The following is a 23728-nucleotide window of genomic DNA, read 5'->3' as shown; positions in this document are numbered from 1 at the left end:
GTTTTCTGGTTATAATATTCTACTATAATTATGCAAGATGATACTATTAGTAGCAATTAATTGAAAGATATATGGAATCTAGGGGCGCCTGGGTGGCTCAGTGGGTTAAAGCCTCTGCCTTCGGCTCAGGTCATGATCCCAGAGTCCTGGGATGGAGCCCCGCATCGGGCTCTCTGCTCAGCAGGGAGCCTGCTTCCTCCTCTCTCTGCCTGCCTCTCTACCTACTTGTGATCTCTGTCTGTCACATAAATAAATAAAAATCTTAAAAAAAAGATACATGGAATCTATTATTTCTTACCATTGCATGTAAATCTGTAATTATCAAGATAAAAATTTTATTTTTTTTTAATTTTTAAAAAGATTTTATTTATCCATCTTACACACACACACACACACACACACAGAAAGAGATCACATGTTGGCAGAGAGGCAGGCGGCGGGTTGGGGGAGGGGGGAAGCAGGCTCCCCACTGAGCAGAGAGCCCGATGTGGGGCTTGATCCCAGGACCCAGACCACGACCGGAGCCAAAGGCAGAGGCCCAACCCACTGAGCCACCTAGGTGCCCCTCAAGATAAAAATTTTAACAAAATCAAGAAAGCAATATGTGAAAATCAATGTGAAACAGGAAGTGTCCAATCCAAGATTTCAGAGGTTTCAGAGGTTTCACAGTGCCCCAAAGAAACACACATCCCATTAGTAAAAAACTGTTTATTCCTCATGGAACAGTTTGTGAAAAGGAAATCTGAAAGACTCTTTAATGAGCCAAGAGACTGGGTTCTACAAATGAGACTGTTTGAACTGTCAGAGCAAGATGCTGTTCATTGGCAGGGTTAACATCTCGGGTGTGCCCGTACTCTACCCTTCCTTCCACCCGGTGGGGTGGGAAGAAGCTTCTGAGGAAGAGTAGATCAATCACTTAAAAGAAAAAAAAAGAAGCTACATTTCTTGCACATCTAAGTAGTGGGAGTTCTGTAATCCTGCTATATATGATTTAAGATACTAATACTAAAAGCTTCTGTAATGGAATCAATGCAATTCCATTTCTAAAACTCTAGTAGATTCTGCTTAGATTAAAATGTATCAAAGAAGAGTTCAAAAGACTAGGAAAGGGGCACCTAGGTGGCTCAGTGGGTTGAAGCCTCTGCCTTCGGCTCAGGTCATGGTCCCGGGGTCCTGGGATCGAGCCCCGCATCGGGCTCTCTGCTCAGCAGGGAGCCTGCTTCCTCCTCTCTCTCTGCCTGCCTCTCTGCCTACTTGTGATCTCTGTCTGTCAGATAAATAAATAAAATCTTTAAAAAAAAAAAAAAGACTAGGAAAGATGAATGCAGCTAGAAACTCTGAGGAGGCAAACAAGCAGGTTGCGCTCTTAAAATTTTATTAGATAAAGAACATTCTCGAGAATATATGATGGACAAGGTCTACATTTGCATTTAATAAAACTTAACATGACATTAGTCTAATGTGAAATGTTAAACCATTTAGTGTACAGAACTGTTTATGTAGCTGTCGTGCAAGAACAAAGTATAAAGCTCAGCATTTTCACCATCTGTTTTAGAAAAGTCATTTGAATAAACAGATTTCTTCAGTATATATTTCCAACACATTAGTTACATAGGTAAGACTCAAACCTTTTTCAACCTTTCTTGCATTCCAAATAAAATCTTAGTACAAACATCATAAACACTGGCCATCCAAAAGACTGCCTCCCAAAACTCATGAACAGAATATGAGTTCTAAAATAATGCTTATTACGTGGTTTATTAAGTAAAATAAAGCCAAGAACTATCAGTTACTGTAAAATTCATGTAAGATACACATTTAATAGTCCAGCTCTACGCATTCCTTTTTAAGTTTCTCACATTGAGTGCTGTTTACACAACTAAAAGTTTATCATGCAAGTATCAGTCATTACATTTCAAAACAAGGACATCATTCCTGACACCTTTCTATAAAAGAAAAAAAAAATCACAATGAATAGAACCAGTATCCGTAATAAACTAAACTGGGTAAAGGGGAGGCACTTTGGGGAGGGAAGAGTGTTTCACTTTCACAGTTGGAATGAGGTAAACATCACTGGGCCCACACCACGAAATCCATGAGAAAGGATGAAACCTGATCCCTGCATTACTTTAAAATCCCATGTTTATGAGTTTATATTGCATTTGCTTGTACCAATACATGAAAGATATCTATCACTTTCATATACATTGAACCATTCTCAGGAAATATGGGAGAGAAAAAGTCCTTACTAATACACCACCTAAAGCAACTTTTACTTAGAATGTAAATTCTTCGAGTCAACCATTTCAAATACCAACTGTGTTCCTCCATCAGTCCCCGGTTTCTCCTCTCCTATCCCAGATCCCCTCGTCCCAAAAGAACCCATTATGTCTGTTAAGCCTCATAACTGACATGGCTGAGTACAACCTCCTCTGGAACAAAAGTACACTCTCCACCGTACCTTCCTTTTCTTTAACAGCTGAGCAGAATCATAATGCTTTCAGGCGTATGTCTAGATCGCTAGGTCATGAAGGCTGCTGCGGGCAGAACTGCTGGCTTTGCAGAACGGCTGCTGCTCTACAATGACTACTGCCCAGTAACTACTTTTGTCCTGCCCGCCCCCCACCAAAATTCTGCTTATGGGGGAAATCAAAAGGCTGTGCGTGCAAGTCAGAGGGGGTGATTCCCCCCTGCCCTATTAGATCTTGCTATGCTTTCTGTTTAGCATGGGTTTGCTCGTTTCCTTGTTTATTGTAACTGCGGCAGGAAGAACTGCTCCTGTTTCCAGAGGCCGCCCTGTCGATGGGAAGGGACATGGAGGAAAGAGGAGCAACCGATGAAGAGTCAGTGGAGGGGCTTGGCAGACCAGATGTATCAAGGTAAGACTCACTCTCTGGATCCTTCACATGACCCTTTAAGCCCCTAAAGAAGACACAGAACAACTCCATGATGTTCAGAGCAAGAGACACCAAGGACACCACCAGCATGAAGAGAATGAAGATGCTTTTCTCTGTGGGGCGAGAGAGGAAGCAGTCCACCTGATGCGGGCAGGGGTCTCGTTTGCAAGTGTAAACCGCATTCAGGCTGAATCCATAGACGTACCACTGGATCAGCAGGAAGGCCACCTCAAAAACAGACTTGAAGAAGACACTAACGGTATAGACTCGCAGCAGGCCCCTTCTCATTTTCACCTTACAGTGTTCTTCAATGCTACACTTGAACTTCTTGACTTCGATTTCGACTTCCTGCAAGTGCACGTCCATGTTGGCACCATCGTTCTGAGTGACTCTGAGTTCCTCCCCTCTCTTTTGCAACTTCTCTTCCTTGCGTATCATGTGGAACACGTGGGCCAGGTACAAGAGTGAGGGGAGGGACACAAAGATGATCTGCAGGACCCAGAAGCGCACATGAGAGATCGGAAAGGACTTATCATAGCAGACGTTCTCACAACCAGGCTGCCGAGTATTACAACGAAAGGCAAACTGCTCATCGTCCCAGGCTGACTCAACAGCTGTCCCAAGTAGCAGGATTCGGAAAACGAAAAGGACGGAGAGCCACACCTTCCCTCCAGGGGTGGAGTGAGCTTGAACCTTATCAACAAGTTGGCCTAAGGCACTCAAGTCACTCATGCTGCCTGTTGGCTGTTCTTTCGCTTAAAAGAAGTGAAGAAGGCACACCAAGTGATGGCACTCCTTGGAGGATGAAGTAAAATGGAAAAGTAAGTTCGAGTACTCAACACTTTCCAAAGTTTCAAAGTCTGCTACACCCTTCGGTCCCTTCCTCGCTCTTCTTCCTAAGGAAAGATAACTGCTGAAACCTAATAAAAGCTTATGTGGATTCATTTCCACACATGGTGAGCAAATACTTTAAGTAAGGATGTACACATATCAATAATGGGACAAATTAAATAAATGAGGGGACTCAGGGGCACCTGGGTGCCTCAGTCAGTTAAGCAGCTGCCTTCACCTCAGGTCATGATCCCAGGGTCCTGGGATCGAGCCCCTCATTGGGTTCCCTGCTCAGTGGGGAGTCTGCTTCTCCCTCTCCCTGCTACTTACCCTGCTTGTGTGCTCTCTCTCTGTGTCAAATAAATAAAATCTTTAAAAAAAAAAAAAAAAGAGAGAACAACACATCTAAAGGTTTCCTTCAATTCCAGAATAAAATCTCCAAAGATGAAGACTGAAACACAGAAACTAATTAAAAATTCACATGCATATATTGACTAATTCATCTTCAAACGTTACCCGGGCCATCACTTCCCAAGTAGGGAATGACAGGGGTGCCTGGCTGGCTCAGTGAGTACAGGATGTGATTCTTGATCTCGGGGTTGTAAGTTTAAGTCCCGTGTTGGTGTGGAGACTGCTTTAAAGGGGGAGGGGGGACCAAATATATAATGATATTCATCTGAGCATTATTTATTCAGTGCCTACTAGATACCAGGTACTATATTGGATATTGGTCCCTATGGATGAGTAAAACAGAATTCCTGTACTTGTGCAACTTGCAAGTAACTAAAAGAAACAGATCGTTAAAAGTACAATATTTTAGGGATGCCTGGGGGGGCCCAGTCAGTTAACTATTTGACTCATGATCTCAGCTCAGGTCTTGATCTCAGGATTGTGAGTTCAAGCTGCACTGAACTCTGAGGAGCCTACTTTAAAAAAAAAAAAGAAAAGTACAGTATTTTATTAAACCTAAGACACAACTGATTATAAGATAAACCATTATGTTACTTACCATTTAGAAAGCAATCAAGGCATCCAGTGTTAAGAGGTGCCTCAATTTCAGAAACGTGAGGGGAAATGTACATTTTAGAATCAGTGAAAAAGTCTAAATGAATATAGAATTGCAATTTTAAGTTAAGTGCTAAGAAGTTTAAAAAAAAAAAAAAAGGTACTGGCAGAAGTTAACTCAAGGAAATGCAGATCAGTCTGTATAGAGTCAGCCAGGCAAAGAGTCTGAAAACTATCAGCTGTGATGGAAGCCAGCACAGGCAAGGCTCTGGGAGAACTCACTGGACTCCGGGAGCTCAGCGGCAAGCAAACTGGTTAGCAGGTATCAAGCAGAGGTAGCACAGCCCAAGACTGGTGCTGGAGCAGGCTGCCTCAGGCATCTGCTTAGCAACAGCAGAGACACCCAGGAGCAGAAAGCATGATTATACTGTGATAGTAGGGCAAGACTGAAGCTGAGGGGAAAATTACTAATGGCAGTTCAGGAGCTCTAGGGGTCTGTAGGAAGGCTGGGGGGAAGAGAAGACACAACTGAAGAATGTACAGAGCACTACAGGGATGAGGGTTCTGTAATAAAATGGGCAGCAAGGGAGTTTTCGTGGTGACAGAAAGAGAAGATGTCAAGAATCATGGGGGTGATCCTGAGTCTCTCTCCTAGAGAGGGTAATGGATGATCAATCCTGGCACTGTGGTCTTGAATGCTGTGGTGAATGAAGGGACATTTTGTAAGGGTAGCTGCCATCCCAGTTAGCATAAAGTAGCAAGATCATGATTGCGGCCCCCCACTCCCCTCCCACCGGCAAAAGAGGAACTCCAGCTCCCTCTTTATCTGGAAATTGCAAGTCGGGATCCAGCCAACAGAGGCCTCAACTTAAATCTTACTTACTGAATGTGAACCACTATCTCCATTGAAATGGGAACACATGAAAGCTTTTCTGTTAAGACCCAGTATTAAGTGCCCCTACTGAAGACCTGCTCTTCTTTCTCCATTACCTCCTGATAGCCCTATTTCTTTTTTCTTTTTTTAAGATTTTATTCATTTATTTGACAGAAAGAGAGATCACAAGTAGGCAGAGAGGCAGGCAGAGAGAGAAAGGGAAGCAAGCTCCCTGCTGAGCAGAGAGCCCAATGCAGGGCTTGATCCCAGCAACCTGAGATCATGACCTGAGCCGAATGCAGCTGCTTAACCCACTGAGCCACCTAGGCGCCCTCTGAGAGCCCTATTTCTTTATAAGAAATGTCTGTAAGCAAAAGCCTAAGCAAAGGTTTCTGCCTCTAATTCAAATCATGCTAGAAGAATGGATCTTCCTTTATTTTTGAGATTTTGTTTTTTAGTAATCTCAACACCCGAGGTGGTCTCAAACACACGACCCTGAGATCAAGAGTCACATGTTCCAACAACTGAACCAGCCAGGCACCCTGGAGCTTACTTTAAAACAAACCACAACTAATTGATTATTACATGGCAAAAAAATAATTATTTTCAATCAAATCCTTTCAATACAGCATGAACTCATCATTTCTAAAAATAAAATTTACTTAGTATGTTAGGAAAAAACCCATAATATTTAATATTTTAATTCTCACTCCTGAAAAACTTTAATTCCCAAAGATATATATTCATTTTAAACAATTAAGAAAGTTAAAAGAGAAAAATATTTCTTAAACATGAGTTTGCCAACTAATAATCTTAACACCATTCAGCTGATTTGTTTCTTGGTTTAACAACTATTCCTCACAGTAGATTCAGTGAGAAAAATAAAACTTAAAATGAAACCTAAAAAAAGGGGGCAAGGTTAATGCAATTTACAATGTCTCAATTGCCCAAGGTTGGTTACAACTGTTCTCCAAGGATAAGAACTGAAGGTTCCCAAAATGCAATTTTTTAGCAAGTAATCAAATTACAAGGCTTTGAAGTATATACTGTACTTTCTCAGTTGCTTAAATTAACACATTTTAGCCAAATTGTCCTTTATCATGCAGATTCTAGAGGTAATCCTATTAGGCTAAAGTCACCAAGATCTACAGTTTATAATTAATACATTCTTCAAGGTTAATTGAAAATAAACCACTGGCAGCATAAGAGTTAGGCATTTATTCTCGTTAGTTTTTCAAATTTAAACAGTGCTTAGTCTCCAGAGATTTCAAAATGCCTCAGAAAATTGAGTTACTTTTTCAAAAACAAGTAGGGTAAAGTAATAACGAGGGAAGGTTAAAGACAATAATCCCTGAAACTACTTTAGCACGGATTCTAAAAGCTATCTGATAAAAAAAACAGTGCTGGGGAGGCGAGGGGGAGAAAATCAATAATTCCAGTTAATTTAGGGTGAAGTTATTAGCAATTTTCTAGAACTATAAGAAGCTCTTAAGTTTTTCAAATATTTTGTTCCAAAAAAGTTCTTGCTGAGCACTTGGAAAATATACAGATTCAAAATTCAAAGGGATGAAAATAACTAAGAATGAGTCATCTCAGCGAAGCAAATGGTTCATAGAGAAGTTAAAAGTCTCTTGCTGAACAAATTATTTTTAAGCTGGACAAGGTATTTCCAATTTTAAAACATAAAACATCAGGTTTCGGCCCAAAAAATAAAGTGCTTGAATATTATCACACTCCTATCCTTAGAGCAAGAGAAAAAAACCCCAAAAAAACAAACAAAACAAAACAAAACAAAACAAACCCCACCACATTGAAAATCAACTTTCTTTAGGGTTATCAGATAATTCAGGACATAAGGCAAATTGAATTCCTGAAATCTGGAGAGACAGGCAAATAGAATCACACCTAAGAACAGCTTACCTGGAGCAGGAGGCACTAGAGCAATACACTAGGAAGAAAACTTAAATGGTAATTTTGACAAAGGGATGCAAGTAAGAACTCCTCGCCACCAAGTCTTAGGAGGGCCCTCCACACTTCCTTGGCTCTACTTCAGGACTTCCCCAGGTTCTGAACATGAAGATCCTAGAATGATCTCCTCCCCTTTTCGGTAAGAGAGTTTTTTTTTTTTTTTTTAATTTATTTAAAAAAAGCAACAATTTTGAATTAAGCCCAGGGTTAAGATCCAGTAAAAACCGTCTCCCTTTTAAGGAAGAAGGGGAACATAACCATTTTGAAAAACACCAGGGAAAAATAACTGTTTTGAAATAAGCCTAGAACATTCTGTAAAACAAAGGCCAATACTCAAAGGGAAAATTTACCAGAGCCTTACATATTGTCCTGGGAGAGGGGAAACTAGCCAGCTACAGCCCCTCTAGCCTTCTTGCTTCACCTAAAACGAAGGGGAGAAAAAAAGCTAAAAAAAATACTTCTGAAGGTTCCAGGCCAGGACTCAGGCCCACCAAAAGACTTAAGATTTGGTCCTAAGACTGTAGAACATTTCCTCTTCTCCATACTCTACCACCAGGTCATGAAGTTCTGATACAGTAACAGCAGATTTCAAAAGGAAAGAGTTACAAGAAGCAGACTATTTAAGCTACTAACTATTTAAGCTATTTAAAAAGGAGTTCTTAGGGAAACACAAAGACAATGGGGGAGAAAAATAAACAAACAAAAAGACACTGGAGGAAACTGAAGCCTCTGGCACCTACACATACAACACCCAGCCAGCCCCAAGTCCAATAACTTAAACCATCACACTAAGTGCCCATTTACCTCAGTTCCTATTACCTGATATAGCCTATCTGGGTTTATTTTGTTTTGTTTAAAGATTTTATTTATTTACTTATTTGACAGAGAGAGAGGGAGCACAAGCAGGGGGAGTGGCAGGCAGAGGGAGAGGGAGTGGGAGAAGCAGAAGATACTTACCAGACTGAGTCACCCAAGCGCCCCCTATCGGGGTTTTAAAAAACATTAAAAAACCTGCTAAAAAGGGCGCCTGGGTGGCTCAGTGGGTTAAAGCCTCTGCCTTCGGTTCAGGTCATGGTCCAGGGGTCCTGGGATGGAGCCCCTCATCGGGCTCTCTGCACAGCGGGGAGCCTGCTTCCCTTCCTCTCTCTCTACCTGCCTCTCTGACTACTTGTGACCTCTGTCTGTCAAATAAATAAATAAAATCTTAAAAAAAAAAAAAAAAAAGCCTGCTAAGAGACATGACAAAAGGCAGTCTGAGGAGACAAAGCATGCATCAGAATCAGACTCAGATATGGCACAGATCTGGGGATTATGAAAGATAATTTCAGATAGGGAATTTAAAATAACTATGAGTATTATGTTAAGAGCTCTAATGGAAAAAGTAGACAAAATGCAAGTACAGACGGGTAATGATGGGTAATAAGCATACACAATTCTAAGAAAGAATTAAAAGAAATACTACAAGTAAAAAACACAACAACACAATGAATGCTTATTCATTCATGCCAAGGAAAGAATTAGGGAATTTAAAAATATTTCAAGAGAAACTTTCCAAACTAAATGCAAAGAGAAAAAAGGAATTTTTTAAAGCAGAAAATATTATCTAAGAACTACAGAACAATTACAAAAGGTATAACCAGATTACCAGAAGGAAAAAAATGAGACAAAGTTAAAGAAATATTTGAAAGAATAATGGCCAAAAATCTTCCAAAATTAATGAGATCAAATCACACATCAAAAAAGCTCAGCGCAGACCAAGCAAGATAAACACCAAAAAACTACAACTAGACATCATATTCAAACTTTAAAAAAAAAAAAAAAAAGTATCTTACCTACAGAAAACAAGGACAGGAAACACATCCAGCTTTTTCTGGGAGCCATGAGGTAAAATATTTCAAGTGTTGGGGAAAAAAAACCCACCAACCTACAAAGTATTCAGTGAAATTATCCTTCAAAAGTGAAGGAGAAATACCTTTTTAGATAAACAAAAACTGAGGGAATATTTTAACAGTAGAGCACGTAGTAAGAACTGTTTTAAAAAATTCTTTAGGAAAGGAAAACCATACAAGTCAGATACTCAGATCTACACAAAATAAGAGCACCAGAGAAGGAATAAATGAAGGCAAAATCTGTTTTTCTTATTCTTAATTAACAGATAATCACTTAAAGTAAAGGAGTAACAATGTATTCATTGATTATAGCATACGGATAAGTAAAATGAGTGACCGCAATGTTACAAGGGCGATGGGAAGAAGGAACTGGGAAAATTCTAGTGTAACATACTTGCAGTGCCTGAAAAGCAGAATACATTTATCTGATGGTGGACTTAGATAAGTTGTAAATATATGCAGTAAACTCTAGAACAATGACTAAAAATCTTTTTTAAAGAAGTATATAATGGACATACTAAGACAGGACAGAAAACAGAATCTTATAAAATGGTCAATTAAAATCAAAACGAAGAAAAAGAGGGTAGTATTTTTGTTTAAAGAGGAAAAAAAGGGAAGGGAAGTGGAGGCCTGGCCGGCTTGTAACGCCTTGATTTCAGGGTCATAAGTTGGAGCCCTACATTGGGTGCAGGGATTAGCTCTCCGCACCCCCAACAAAAAAAAAAAAAAGGAAAAGAAAAAAATGAGGGAATCTGGATGACTCAACTGGTTGAGCGTCCAACTCGATTTGGGCCCAGATCATGATCTAAGGATCCTGGGATTGAGCCCCACATTGTACTGGGCTCTGCCCTCTGCAGGGAGTCTGCTTGAGATTCTCTTTCTCCCTCTTCTTCTGCCCCTCCCTCCCCACATGCTCTCTTGCAAATAAATCATCTTTTTAAAAAAGTGTAATGGGGCACCTGGGTGGCTCAGTCGGTTAAGTCTCTGCCTTGGGATCAGGTCATGATCCCAGGGTTCTGGGATCAAGCCCCACATCCAGCTCTCTGTTCAGTGGGGAGCCTGCTTATCCCTCTCCCTCTGCCTGCCACTGCCCTTGCTTATGCACTCTTTCTCTCTGTCAAATGAGTAAATAAGATCTTTTAAATAAATAAATAAAAATAATTTAAAAATGTAACAAATACAAAAGTTACAAAAGTAAAAAGGGTTCATATTAACCCAATCACATTAATAATCACGTTAAAATCATTACAAATGCAAATGGCTTTAAAAAGAGAGCATGCAAGTGTATAAGCAGGGGCAGAGAGGGGCAGAGTGAGGGAGGGAGAGAATCTTATGCAGGCTCCACACTCAATGTAGAGCCCAATGTGGGGCTCAATCCCACAATCCCAAGATCATGCCCTGAGCAGAAATCAAGTGTTGGTGGCTTAACTGACTGAGTCATCCAGATGCCCCTATAAAAATGGGTTTCTAAAACCACTTTAAATAAAAAGACGCAAATAGCTTAAAAGCAAAGAGATGCAAAAAGGTATACCACATTAGCACTAATCTAAAGAAAGCTGGAGTAGCTATATCAATTTTAGACAAAGCAGATTTCAGGACCAAGACAATCATCAGGAATAAAGAGGGACATTACAAAATGATACATTCTTCAAGAAGACCTAACTATCCTTAATATGCAGGCACCAAACAAAAGAGCACCAAAATACTTGAGATAAATACAGATAGAACTTCAAGGAGAAACAGACAAACGCAACATTATAGGTGGAGACTTCAACACCCACCCCTTTCAGTCACTGACACATCCTACGGGTTAAAAAAAGAAAAGAAAAGAAAAGAAAAAGAAAAACTGACTAAGGATATAGGTGAACTGAAAAGCACCATCAACTAAGTAGATCTACTAGACATTTACGTAATACTTCTTCTAAGCACAATACATATTCTTCTCAAGTTTACATGGAGTATTCCTCAAGGTAGACCAAATTCTGGGCCATAAAACATAACAGATTTTTAAGCATAAAAATCATACAGTGTATACTCTCATGGAACGCCCAGGTGACTGAGTCAGTTAAGCCTCCAACTCTTGAGTTCAGCTCAGGTCATGATCTCAGGGTCATGGAGCCTGCTTGGGATTCTCTCTCCCTCTCCCTCTGCCCCTCTTCCCCACTGCTCTGGTGCTCACTCACTCTCAATAAATAAAGTGCATGCTCACAACCAATGGAATTAAACTAGAGATCAAGAACATAAAGCTGGAAAATCTCAAAACATTTAGAGATTAAGCAAGACACTTCTAAGTAAGACACAAATCAGGGGCGCCTGGCTGCCTCAATCAATGAAGCATGCAACTCTTGATCTTGGGGTCATGCGTACAAGCCCCACATTGGACATAAAGCTTACTTAAAAAAATAAAAATTAAAAAATAGCACACAAGTCAAAAGAATAAATCTTTAGAAATGTAAAAATACTTTGAACTAAATGAAAATGACAGTACAAAATTGCGTGATGCCGCAAAAGCTGTGTATAGGGAAAAAGTTTATAGCACGGGATGCATACCTGAGAAAAAAGAACAGACCTAAAATCATTAACTAAAAAAATAAAGTTTAAAAAAAATAAAATCAGTAATTAAGCTTGTATCTTAGGAAATAAGACAAAGAGGGATAACTTAAGCCTAAAACAGCAAGAAAATAATAATAAACTTTACAGAAGTAATCAATGAAATTGAACACAGGAATTCACCAGTGAAAAAAATCAATGAAAATAGGGGCTCCTGGGTGGCTCAGTGGGTTAAGCCTCTGCCTTTGGCTCAGGTCACTATCCCAGGGTCCTGGGATCGAGCCCCACATCGGGTTCTCTGCTCAGCAGAGAGTCTCTGCTCTGCCTCCTTGTGATCTCTCTCTCTCTGTCAAATAAATAAATAAAATCTTAAAAAAAAAAAAAAGAAAGAAAAATCAATGAAAACAAAAGCTGGCTCTTTTAAAAGATCTTTTAAAAGATCAGTAAAATTGATAAACCTCTAGCCAGGCTAACCAAGAAAAAGACACAAATTATGAGTATCAGAAATGAAAGAAGAGTCATCACAACCAATCACATGGGCATTAAAAGGATCATAAAGGAATATTATGAACAAATCTATGCCTATCAGTTTGGTAACTTAGGTAAATGGACCAATTCCTTGAAAGATACAAAGTACCAAATGTACAAAAGGAATAACAGATAATCAGAATAGCCTATATATGTGGAAGAAAATCAGTAATAACCTTATAAAACAAAAAGTCCCATATCCAGACTGTTTCATTGGTAACTGCTAAACATTTAAGGAGAGATTATACCAATTCTCTACAATCTCTTCCAGAAAAATCTCTTCCTTCCAGAAGTAGAGGAACAATTCTTAACTCACTCTAGGTAGGCCACTATTACCTTAATACCAAAACCAGATAAACTCATTAAAGAAAGGTAAACTACAGACAAATATCTCTCAGGAACAAAGACGTAGAAATCCTCAACAAATATTAGCAAAGAAAATACAGCAAAGTATAAAAAGAAGGACACATCGTGACAATATGGGATCTGTCCCAGGTGTGCAACACTGGTTCAACATTCTAAAATCAATTCATGTAATCTGCCATCATCAGAGGGCTAAAATAGAAACATTGTATATCATAGCCATTGATGCAGAAAAGCACTGACAAAAGCCAACACTCACTTGTGATAAAATCTCTTACTAATCTAGGTATAGAAAGAATGTCCTCAATTTAATAAAGAACGTCTACAAAAAAACCAACAGTTAACATCATTCTTAATGGTAAGAAACTGCATGCCTTCCCCTAAGCTCAGAAACAAGTTAAGAATAACCCCTCTTGCCAATTTTATTCAACATTTTACTGGAAGTCATAACACAATAAGAAAAGGAAATAAAAGGGATACAGATTGGGAAAAAAAATAAAATTTTGTTCACAGATGACAGGATTTTCCAGAAGAAAATATCAAAAAATCTACATTAAAAAACTCCTGGAACTAATAAACAATTCTATCTAGGTCACAACTTATAAGGGTAATATACAAAAATCAACTGCTTTCCCATATACCAGCAATGAATAATCGGGAAAAAAAAATTAAAACAATACCACTCACATTATCACACACACAAAAAAGTACTTAAGTATAAATCTAACACAATTTTTCAAAGATATGCATGCAAAAATCTACACAGCTATGTTGAAAGAAATCAAAAGATTTAAATAAATAGAGAAATACTTTGCAATCGTGGATCGGTATTAAGATGTCAGTTCTCAACTTGATCTATAGATTCAGTGGGATCCCAATCCCAGTAAGCTATTTTGTGAAACATTAAAGAGCCCCAAAACAGACCCAACACAAACACAGCCGATTTTTGACAAAGAAACAGAGACAATCCAATGGGGTAAAAGATCTTTTCAACAAATGGTACTGAACATCCATACACAAAATAAAGGATCTAGATACAAACCTTTTAAGTTTAACAAAACCTAACTCAAAGTGGATCATAGACCTAGATACAAAACTACAAAACTTCTAAAAAATAACCTAGAAAATCTAGGTGACTCTTGACTTCAGTGATGAGTTTTTAGATACAACACCAAAAGGATAATAATCCGTACATACACAGAAAAACTGGTACACTGGGTATCATTAAAATTAAAATTTTCTGCTCTGCTAAAGTCACTGTTAACAGAAAGAAAAGACATGCCACAGACTGATGAAAATATGTGCAAAGTACATATCTCCTGAGTGATGGCACTGAAAATGGCAAAATAAGGAAATCTAGGACTCAATAAAAACAGATAATGAGCTGGCAAAAAGTGTTAGAGTCAACTTTTCTAGAACTCTTCAACTAATCAAAAAGTAAAAACAACCAGGGAAAGACTTGATAAAGGAAGTAGCTACTTTGTGATATGAGCATGATATGCATTTTAAACTGCCCACCTACCTTACCTCACATACAGTATTCATGATGAACAAGCAGACAACAAATAGAAGGCAACTTCTCAACCTGATGAACGACATTCATGAAAAACCAGTAGCTAACACCATGCATACTCGATGGTAAGAAAATGAAAGGCTTCTCCCCCCCAAGATCAAGAACAAGACAAAGATACCTACTTTTGCCACTTAATAACATTATACTGGAAATTCTAACTAGAACAACTAGGCAAAACAAAGATATAAAAGGTGTCCAAATTTAAAAGGAAGGAATAAAACTATTCTCATTCATAGATGATATACATACAGAAAATCCTAAAGAATCCATGTATTAGAGCTAACAAACAAATTCACCAAAGTTCCAGGATAAAAAATCAAAATACAATAGCCAGTAGTCCACAAAATGTTACCATAATATGACCCAGCAATTCTACTCCTAGGTATATATACAAAGGAATTAAAAGATATTTGTCTGTGAGTGTTCATAGGAGCATTATTCACATTAGCCAAAAGTGGAAACAATTCAACTGTTCACCAACAAATGAATGGATAAACAAAATGTGGTATATACATACAAAGGAAAATTATTCAGCTATAAAAAAATGAAGTTTTGATACACAGAATATAAACGAACCTTAAAAACATCATGCTAGTATAAGCCAGACATAAAAAGACAAATATTGTATCATTTCACTTATATGAAATATCTAAAATAGGCAAAACTGTAGAGAAATAAAGTAGATCAGAAGTTACTAGGGGTTGGGGATAAGGGGGAATGGGGGAGTTATTGCTTAACTGCTATGGTTTCTTTTGGGGTGATAAGGAAAATTGGAAATAAACAGGTGACAGATAACAAATATTGTGAATTCAGTTGGTGACACTGAACTGTACACTTAAAAATGGTTAAAATGATAAATTGTTATACATATTTTATGATTTTAAAAAATCAGTAGTATTTCTTTACACTAGCAACTGATGATCCAAAATGTAAATTAAGAAAGCAATTCCATTTACAAGAACATCCAAATGAATAAATACCTAGGAATAAATCAAACCAAGCAAGTAAAAGACAAACACATTGAAAACTACGAAGTATTGATGGAAGAAGTTAAAGACGACTTAAATAAATGGAAGGTCCTACGTTCATGGATTAGAAAAATTTATATTGGTAACATAACAATATGCAAAGTCATCCACAGATTCAGTGTCATTCCTATCAAAATTCCAATGGCCTTTTTTTCAGAAATGGGAATGGTACTCCTCAAATTCATATGGAATTACAAGGGGCCCTCAATAACTAAAACGGGTTTCCTTGTGGGGTTTTTTTTGGGGGGGGAACGAAGTTGGTAGATTCACACTTACTGATTTCAAAACTTAATACAAACCCACAGTAATCAAAACTGTGTAGCACTGGCCTAAGGACAGACACACAGAACACAGGTATAAAACTGAGAGTCTGGAAATAAACCCATATAGTGATGGTCAATTTATTTTCAACAGGGTGACACCACCAATAAATAGGGAAAAAACTCTGTGCAACAAATGATGTTGGGACAATTGCTTATCCACATTCTAAAGAATGAAAGTGGACCCCTATCTCATACCACAAATAAAAATTAACTCAAAGGGGTGCCTGGGTGGCTCAGTGGGTTGAGCCTCTGCCTTCGGCTCACGTCATGATCTCAGGATCCTGGGATCAAGCCCCACATCGGGTTCTCTGCTCAGTAGGGAGCCTGCTTCCCCACCCCACCCCCCAAAAAATTCCAGTTAGTTAACATACAGTGTAAGACTAGTTTCCGGCATACACTCTAGTGATTCTACACTTCCACACATCAGCCGGCACTCATCAGGACCAGTGCCCTCCTTCATCCCGGTCTCCTGTTTCACCCACTCCTCTCACGCACCTCCCCTCTGGTAGCCGGCAGTGTGTTCTCTATGATTAAGAGTCTGTATCTGATAAAGGACTTATATCCGAAATACATAAAGAATTCTTACAACTCAACAATAAAAGCAACCCAATTAAAAAATGGGCGGGAGGGGTGGGCTAAATGGATGATGGGTATTAAAGAGGGCACACGTTGGGATGAGCAATGGGTGTTCAATGTAAATGATGAATCACTAAATTCTACTCTGGAAACCAATGCTATACTGTATGTTAACTAACTTGAATTTAAATTTTTTAAAATGGGCAAAGGACTTAAATAGACATTGTTCCAAAGGAGATATGCAAATGGCCAACAAGCACAAGAAAAGATGCTCAACATCACTAATCATTATAGACATGCAAATCAAATACACAATATACTACTACTTTATGTCACTAGGATGGCCACAACAACAACAGCAACAACAACAACAACAACAAAAGGAAACAAGTATTAGCAAGGATACGGAGAAATTGAAACCCTTGTACATTGCTGACAGGAATGTAAAGTGGTACAGCTGCTATGGAAAAACAGTTTTGTGGTTCCTCAAAAAGTTGAACATACAACTCCCATATTACCTATCACTTCTGCTCTTAGGTATAAACCCACAAAGAACTGAAAACAGGAACTCAACCAAACTTCACAAAAGTTCACAAACTTCACAAACTACACAAAAGTTCACAGAGGCATTATCATGATAGCCAAAAGATGCAAGGTGGAAAACAACTCCTATGCCATTATGGGGTTTGGGAAATACTTGTTTTTCCTTTATTACTGACATGAGTATTTTCCTCAGTTAGACTTTCATGAAGAATTTATTGATAAAATGGAAAAGGTTTCACATTATCATTTCAACTACTATCTTCTGTCAAATTTACCTCCCCCAAGCTATGTGTTAAGCTTCCTGATAAAAGAAAACAGGATCTTACATTTGTGTATTTATACATGCTAGGCTAAATTCCTCAAAAATAGGAATTACTTTTTGACTTCTACAGAGCCAGGGCCAGGCAGAGTACCTGACATTTTGTGGGCACTCAACAGATTTTGCTTGAGCAGATATTTGGTTGAATTGTACTTTATAATGCCTTGTCTAGAACAGTACTTTAAGTACAGAAGATCCAGAAAATTTTGATATTTTAAAATTAAAAAGCTTTAACATATGAAACAAACCTTTAAATTAGGAATGAGTCAAGCTCAGAAGCATTGTAGAATATCGACTATAGATAGCTTCTAATAGTATTTCAGGATTGGATTACTATTTATATAAAAATAGATCATCGTGCACTACTTTCCAGTTACTGCTTTCAACAACTGACAGTTATGCTTAACGACTTAAAAGTATCCCACCATCTGGGCATTTGTTGATTAGTTCCTTTTCTTGTATTACCAGTGAATACATAACTCAGGCCTATGTAAAAAAATGATTTGCTTTCATTTTTGCTCCTGAAGTTTTGAAAGGAAGATGCATTAAAGAGCTACTGTAAATCCCTTAAGCACAGACATTTAACAGAGACTAATGAAGTTACTCATCTGAAGAAGGTATAGAATGTTCTTTTCTTTGAACTAATTATGTTTTTCTGATTAGCGGAAAAGAAGACTTTAAAGTCCATGTAGTGTCCCTGCCAACTCATCCTCTAGAAGGGGACAGAGGAGTATGTGGGGGAGGGAGGGACAAATCATTTAGGAATTGAGTCACTGTGAGAAGGTACAGAAGGTAGTCTTCTCTGTACACAATGCATGCAGAGTTACTACCAGCCAGCTCTAACATGACCATTTCTTTATCTCGTTTACTAAAAACCAACCAAACAAACAAAACAAATCCAGATTAGGATGATCAAAGGTAACCATGAAGCTGGTAAAAACACAAAATTATTTTATTTGCCTGAAGAAGTTAGACTCCCCTGTAAATTGACATATGAACCATTATTTCTTTTATTGATAATAAGATGACAGAAACATACGTAGTTTGTTCTATATCAAAACACTAGCAGAGAGCTGAGTCCAAGATGGTGGAGGAGTAGGAGATGTTAGTTTCGTCTGGTCCCAGGAATTCAGCTGGATACCGATCAAATCATTCTGAAAACCTGAGAACTCAACCAGAGATCTAAGAAAAGAATACCTGCAGCCCTACAAAAAGAAAAGTGACCACTTTCTGCAAGGTAGGAGGTGCACAGAAGTCAATCCCAGGCGATATATGTAAAGATACACTGTGGGCAGGGGAGTTGGGAGTAGAGGAGCCACCATCAGCCGGCACCAGAAAGCACCAGAAAGTGATATGGCAGCAGAACACAAAATCTTAACTTTCAGAAGTCCACTCTACTGAGGGATGACCCTGCCTGAAAGGTGCTCAGGTAGTGAAGCGGGGCAGAATCCTAGGGGGGACAGTGTGGTCTCAGGATCCTCGGGGTCATGGGAACACTGGGGGTGCCTGAGTTCCCAAGCATCAGAACAGGAAAAACAGCTGCAATCAGTGAGCCCAGCAGTGGGACACTGGAGAATCAGTGCAACAGGCTCCTCCCCCAGATGATCAGCAAGAACATCCTGCTAAGACCAAATTTACCAATCACAGAGAATTGCAAAACTCCAGCATTAGGGAAAAACAGTATATGGAAATTCATGGGTTTCTTTCCCCCCAGGATTCTTTAGTCTTTCAATTTTATTTTTTTTCTCTTTCACTTCCAAACAACTTCTTATTTTATCAACTGTTCTTTCTAATCTTTTAATTTCCATCATTACAGTTATATTCTATCCTTTCAATGTATTTAATTTTGTTTTTCTGTATATATAAGTTTTCTTTCTTTATAATTTTTGGATGCAATTTCTTCTAAAAAACTGACCAAAATACACTCAGGACATCATGTATTATTGCTCTGTTCTGTTCACTTGTCTGCTTATATTCTTTTTTTTCCTTTTCTCTTTAAATTTTCATTTTTACAGTTACATTCTATCCTTTCATTGTAATTAATTTTATTTTTGTACATATATAAGTTTTTCTTTCTTTACAATTTTGAGATTTAGTTTTCTAACAAACTGACCAAAATACACAAAGAATGCAGTGTATTCCTCTATTCTGTTCACCTGTCTGATTATTCCCTCTTTTTTAAAAAATTTTTTAATTTTTTCCAGTTTCAGGTCTCTTCTACTTTGTTTAGTGTATATTTTTCTGGGGTCGTTGTTGCCATTTTAGGATTTCATTCTCTCACTCATCTATTCTTTGGACAGAATAACAAAACAGAAAAACTCATCTCAAAAAAAGAAAACAAGAAGTAGAACTGATTGTCAGGGACCTAATCAATACATATAAGTAAAATGTTGGAACTACAGTTAAGAATAATGATTATAAAGATAAGAGCTGGGCTTGAAAAAAGCATAGAAGACACTAGAGAATCCCTTTGTGGGGAAATCAAAGAACTAAAGTAGGTATCAAAAGGATATCTTAAAGGATATTAATGAGATGTAATGCAATGTAATAAAAAAGGATATTAATGAGGTTCTTATATGATAAATGAAGAAGAATAGAGAATTAGTGATATAAAAGGCAAAATGGTGTAGAATAAAGAAGCTGAGACAAAGAGAGATAAACAACTACTGGATCACAAGAGAAGAATTTGAGAGATAAGTAATATAATAAAGCAAAATGATATTAAAACTACTGGGACTCCATAAGAAGAGGAAAGAAAGAGGGGAGCAGAAGGTATACTGGAGCAAATCATAGCAGAGAATTCCCCTAATCTGGAGAAGGAAGCACACATCAAAGTCCAAGACGCACAGAGAACCTCCCCTCAAAAATCAATAAAAATAGGTGAACACCCCGCCATATAATAGTGAAACTTGCTAATCTCAGAGACAAAGAGAAAATCCTGAAAGCAGCTCAGGACAAGAGGTCTATAACCTATAAGGTATAAATATTAGATTAGCAGACCTATCCACACAGACACTGCAGGCCAGAAAGGACTGGCATGATATAATCAGGGTGCTAAATGAGAAAAACATGTAGCCAAGCATACTTTACCCAGTCAGGACATCATTCAAAATAGAAGAAGTGATTTAAAAAAAAAAAAAAAAAAAAACACACAGAACAGAACAGGACAAACAGAAACTAAAAGAATTTGAAATCACCAAACCGGCCCTACAAGAAATATTGAAAAGGATCCTCTAATCAAAGAGAGAGCTTAAAAATAACATAGACCAGGAAGGAACAGAGAAAATATACAGTAACAGTCACTTTATAGGCAATACAATGGCACTAAATTCATATCTTTCAATAGTTACTCTGAATGTAAATGGACTTAATGCCCCAATCAAAAGATGATATCAGATTGGATAAAAAAGTAAGACCCATAGATATGCTATCTGCAAGAGACACATTTTAGACACAAAGACACCTCCAGATTGAAAGTGAGAGGGTGGAAAACCATTTATCATACTAATAGACATCAAAAGAAAGCTACGGTGGCAATCCTTATATCAGACAAATTAGATTTTAAACCAAAGATTGTATTAAAAGATGAGGAAGGACACTATATCATAATTAAAGGGTCTATCCAACAAGAAGATCTAACAAGTGTAAATACTGATACCCCTAACAAGGGAGCAGCCAATTATATGAGCCAATTAATAACAAAATTTAAAAAAAAACACACACTGATAATATAATAAGAGACAGTAAGAGTACAGGACTTTAACAACTCCCTCACTGCAATGGACAGAACATCTAAGCAGAAGATCAACAAGGAAATAAGGGCTTTGAATGACACACTGGACCAGATGGACATCACAGATACATTCAGAACATTCCATCCCAAAGCAAAAGAATACACGTTCTTCTCAAATGCACATGGAACATTCTCCAGAATAGATCACATGAAAAGATCACAAATCAGGTCTCAACCGGTACCAAAAGACTGAGATCATTCCCTGCATATTTTCTGACCACAATGCTTTGAAACGAACTCAATCACAAGAAGAAATGTGCAAAGAACTCAAATACATGGAGGCTAAAGAGCATCCTACTAAAGAATAAATGGGTCAACCAGGAAATTGAAGAATTTTTAAAATTCATGGAAACAAATGAAAATGAGAACACAACTATTCAAAATCTTTGGAATATAGTAAAGGTGGGCCTCATAGAGAGGTATATAGCAATACAAGCCTTTCTCAAGAAACAAGAAAGGTCTCAAATACACAACCTAACCTTATACCTAGAGAAGCTAGAGAAAGAACAGCAAATAAAGCCTAAACCCAGCAGAAGAAAATCAATAAGGATTAGAGCAAAAATCAATAAAACAGAAACCAAAAGAATAGTAGAACAGGTCAACGAAACAAAGAGCTGGATCCTTGAAAGAATGAATCATTGATAAACCCCTGGCCAGATTTATCAAAAAGAAAAGAGAAAGGACCCAAATTAATAAAACCATGAATAAAAGGAGAGATCAGAAACAACACTGAAGAAAGAGAAATTATTATGAGTACATATCACAAGCAATATATGCCAACAAATTGGACAATCTGGAAGAACTGGGTGCATTCCTAGAGACATATAGACTACCACAACTGAAACCAGAAGAAATAGAAAACCTGAACAGACCCCCATAACCAGCAATCAAAAATTTTCCAACAAACAAGAGCCCAGGGCCAAATGGCTTCACATGGGAATGCTACGAAACATTTACAGAAGAATTAATACCTATTCTTTTGAAGCTGTTTAAACAAACAGAAATGGAAGGAAAACTTCCAAACTCATTCTATGAGGCCAGCAATAGCTTGATCCCAAAACCAGACAAAGACCTTATCAAAAAAAGGAGAATCATACACCAATATCCCTGATGAACATGGATGCAAAAATTGTCACCAAAGTACCAGTCAATAGGATCCAACAGTACATTAAAAGGATGATTCACCAAAACCAAGTGAGATTTATTCCTGGGCTGCAAGGGTGGTTCAACACCCGCAAATTAATCAATGTGATACACTACATAAATAAAACAAAGGACAAGAACCATCCTCTCAACAGATGCAGAAAAAGCAACTGAGAAAGTACAGCTCCTTTCTTGATTAAAACTCTTCAGTGTAGAGACAGAGGGAACATAACTCAGTATCATAAAACCCATATACAAAAAGCCACAGCAAATACCATTCTTAACAGGGTAACACTGAGAGCTTTTCTCCTAAGGTCAGGAGCACAGCAGGGATGTCCATTATCACCACTACTGTTCAACATAGTACTGGAAGTCCTAACCTCAGCAAACAGACAACAAAAAGAAATAAAATGAATCCAAGTCAGCAAAGTAGTCCAACTCTCAACTCTTCCCAGATGATATGATACTCTATGTGGAAAACCCAAAGACTCCACCCCAAAATTGCTAGAACTCACAGGAATTCAGCAACGGCAGGATATAAAATGAATACACAGAAATCAGTTGTCTTTCTATACACTAACAATGAGACAGAAGAAAGAGAAAATAGGAGTCAATCCCATTTACTACAATTGCACCTAAAATCATAAGCTACCTAGGAATAAACCTAACCAAAGAGGCAAAGGATTGGTACTCAGAAAACTACAGAACACTCAAAAAAGAAATTGAGGAAGACACAAAGAAATGGAAAAAATGTCCCATTCTCATGAACTGGAAGAACAACTATTGTTAAAATGTCTATGCTACCTAGAGCAATCTATGCACTCAATGTAATCCCTATCAACATACCATCAACTTTTTTCACAGAGCTGGAACAAATTATCCTAAAATTGGTATGGAACCAGAAAAGACTCCTGAATACCCAAGGGAATGTGGAAAAAGAAAACCAAAGCTGGTGGCATCACAATTCTGGACTTCAAGCTTTATTACAAAGCTGTAATCAAGACAGTATGATACTGGCACAAAAACAGACACATAGATCAATGGAACAGAATAAACATCCCAGAAATGGACCCTCAACTCTATGGTCAACTGATCTTTGACAAAGCAGGAGAGAATGTCCAATGGAAAAAAGATAGTCTCTTCAACAAATGGTGTTGAGAAAATTGGGACAGCCACATGCAAAAGAAGGAAACTGGACCATTTCCTTACACCATTCACAAAAATAGACTCAAAATGGATGAAAGACCTACATGTGAGGCAGGAATCCATCAAAATCCTAAAGGAGAACAGAGGCAGCAACCTCTGCGACCTTGGCCACAGTAACTTCTTGCTAGACATGTCTCCAAAGGCAAGGGAAACAAAGGCAAAAATGAACCACTGGGACTTCATCAAGATAAAAGGCTTTTGCACAGCAAAGGAAACAGTCGACAAAACCAAAAGACAACTGACAGAATGGGAGAAGATATTTGCAAATGACATATCAGACAAAGGGCTAGTACTCAAATTCTATAAAGACCTTATCAAA

General features: G+C 38.0%; 2 protein-coding genes across 5 annotated transcripts in view; both read right to left on the bottom strand.

Annotated features, from left to right (window-relative positions):
• CDKL5 (cyclin dependent kinase like 5) overlaps positions 1-23728 on the bottom strand; it is a 226528-nt gene that overhangs the window by 112257 nt on the left and 90543 nt on the right. The window contains exon 1 of one of the 4 annotated variants that reach the window (XM_032329653.1): positions 7528-7606. The exons of the other annotated variants lie outside the window; for them this stretch is intronic. The gene's annotated coding sequence lies outside the window, so the exon portion shown is untranslated. Of the gene's footprint in view, positions 1-7527; positions 7607-23728 lie in introns of those variants that run through there. 4 annotated transcript variants of the gene reach the window in all.
• On the bottom strand, positions 1350-7606 carry LOC116582193 (gap junction alpha-1 protein-like). Its single transcript, XM_032329654.1, is given in 2 exon segments — positions 1350-3793; positions 7528-7606. A coding segment is annotated over 1 exon segment (1029 nt). The 5' UTR covers positions 3630-3793; positions 7528-7606; the 3' UTR covers positions 1350-2600.

Source organism: Mustela erminea, chromosome X (assembly GCF_009829155.1).
Source record: "Mustela erminea isolate mMusErm1 chromosome X, mMusErm1.Pri, whole genome shotgun sequence".
In the NCBI taxonomy this organism is placed as follows: Eukaryota; Metazoa; Chordata; class Mammalia; order Carnivora; family Mustelidae; genus Mustela; species Mustela erminea.
Note: the sequence above shows the minus strand (reverse complement) of the source record. Positions and strands in the feature narration are given on the sequence as shown.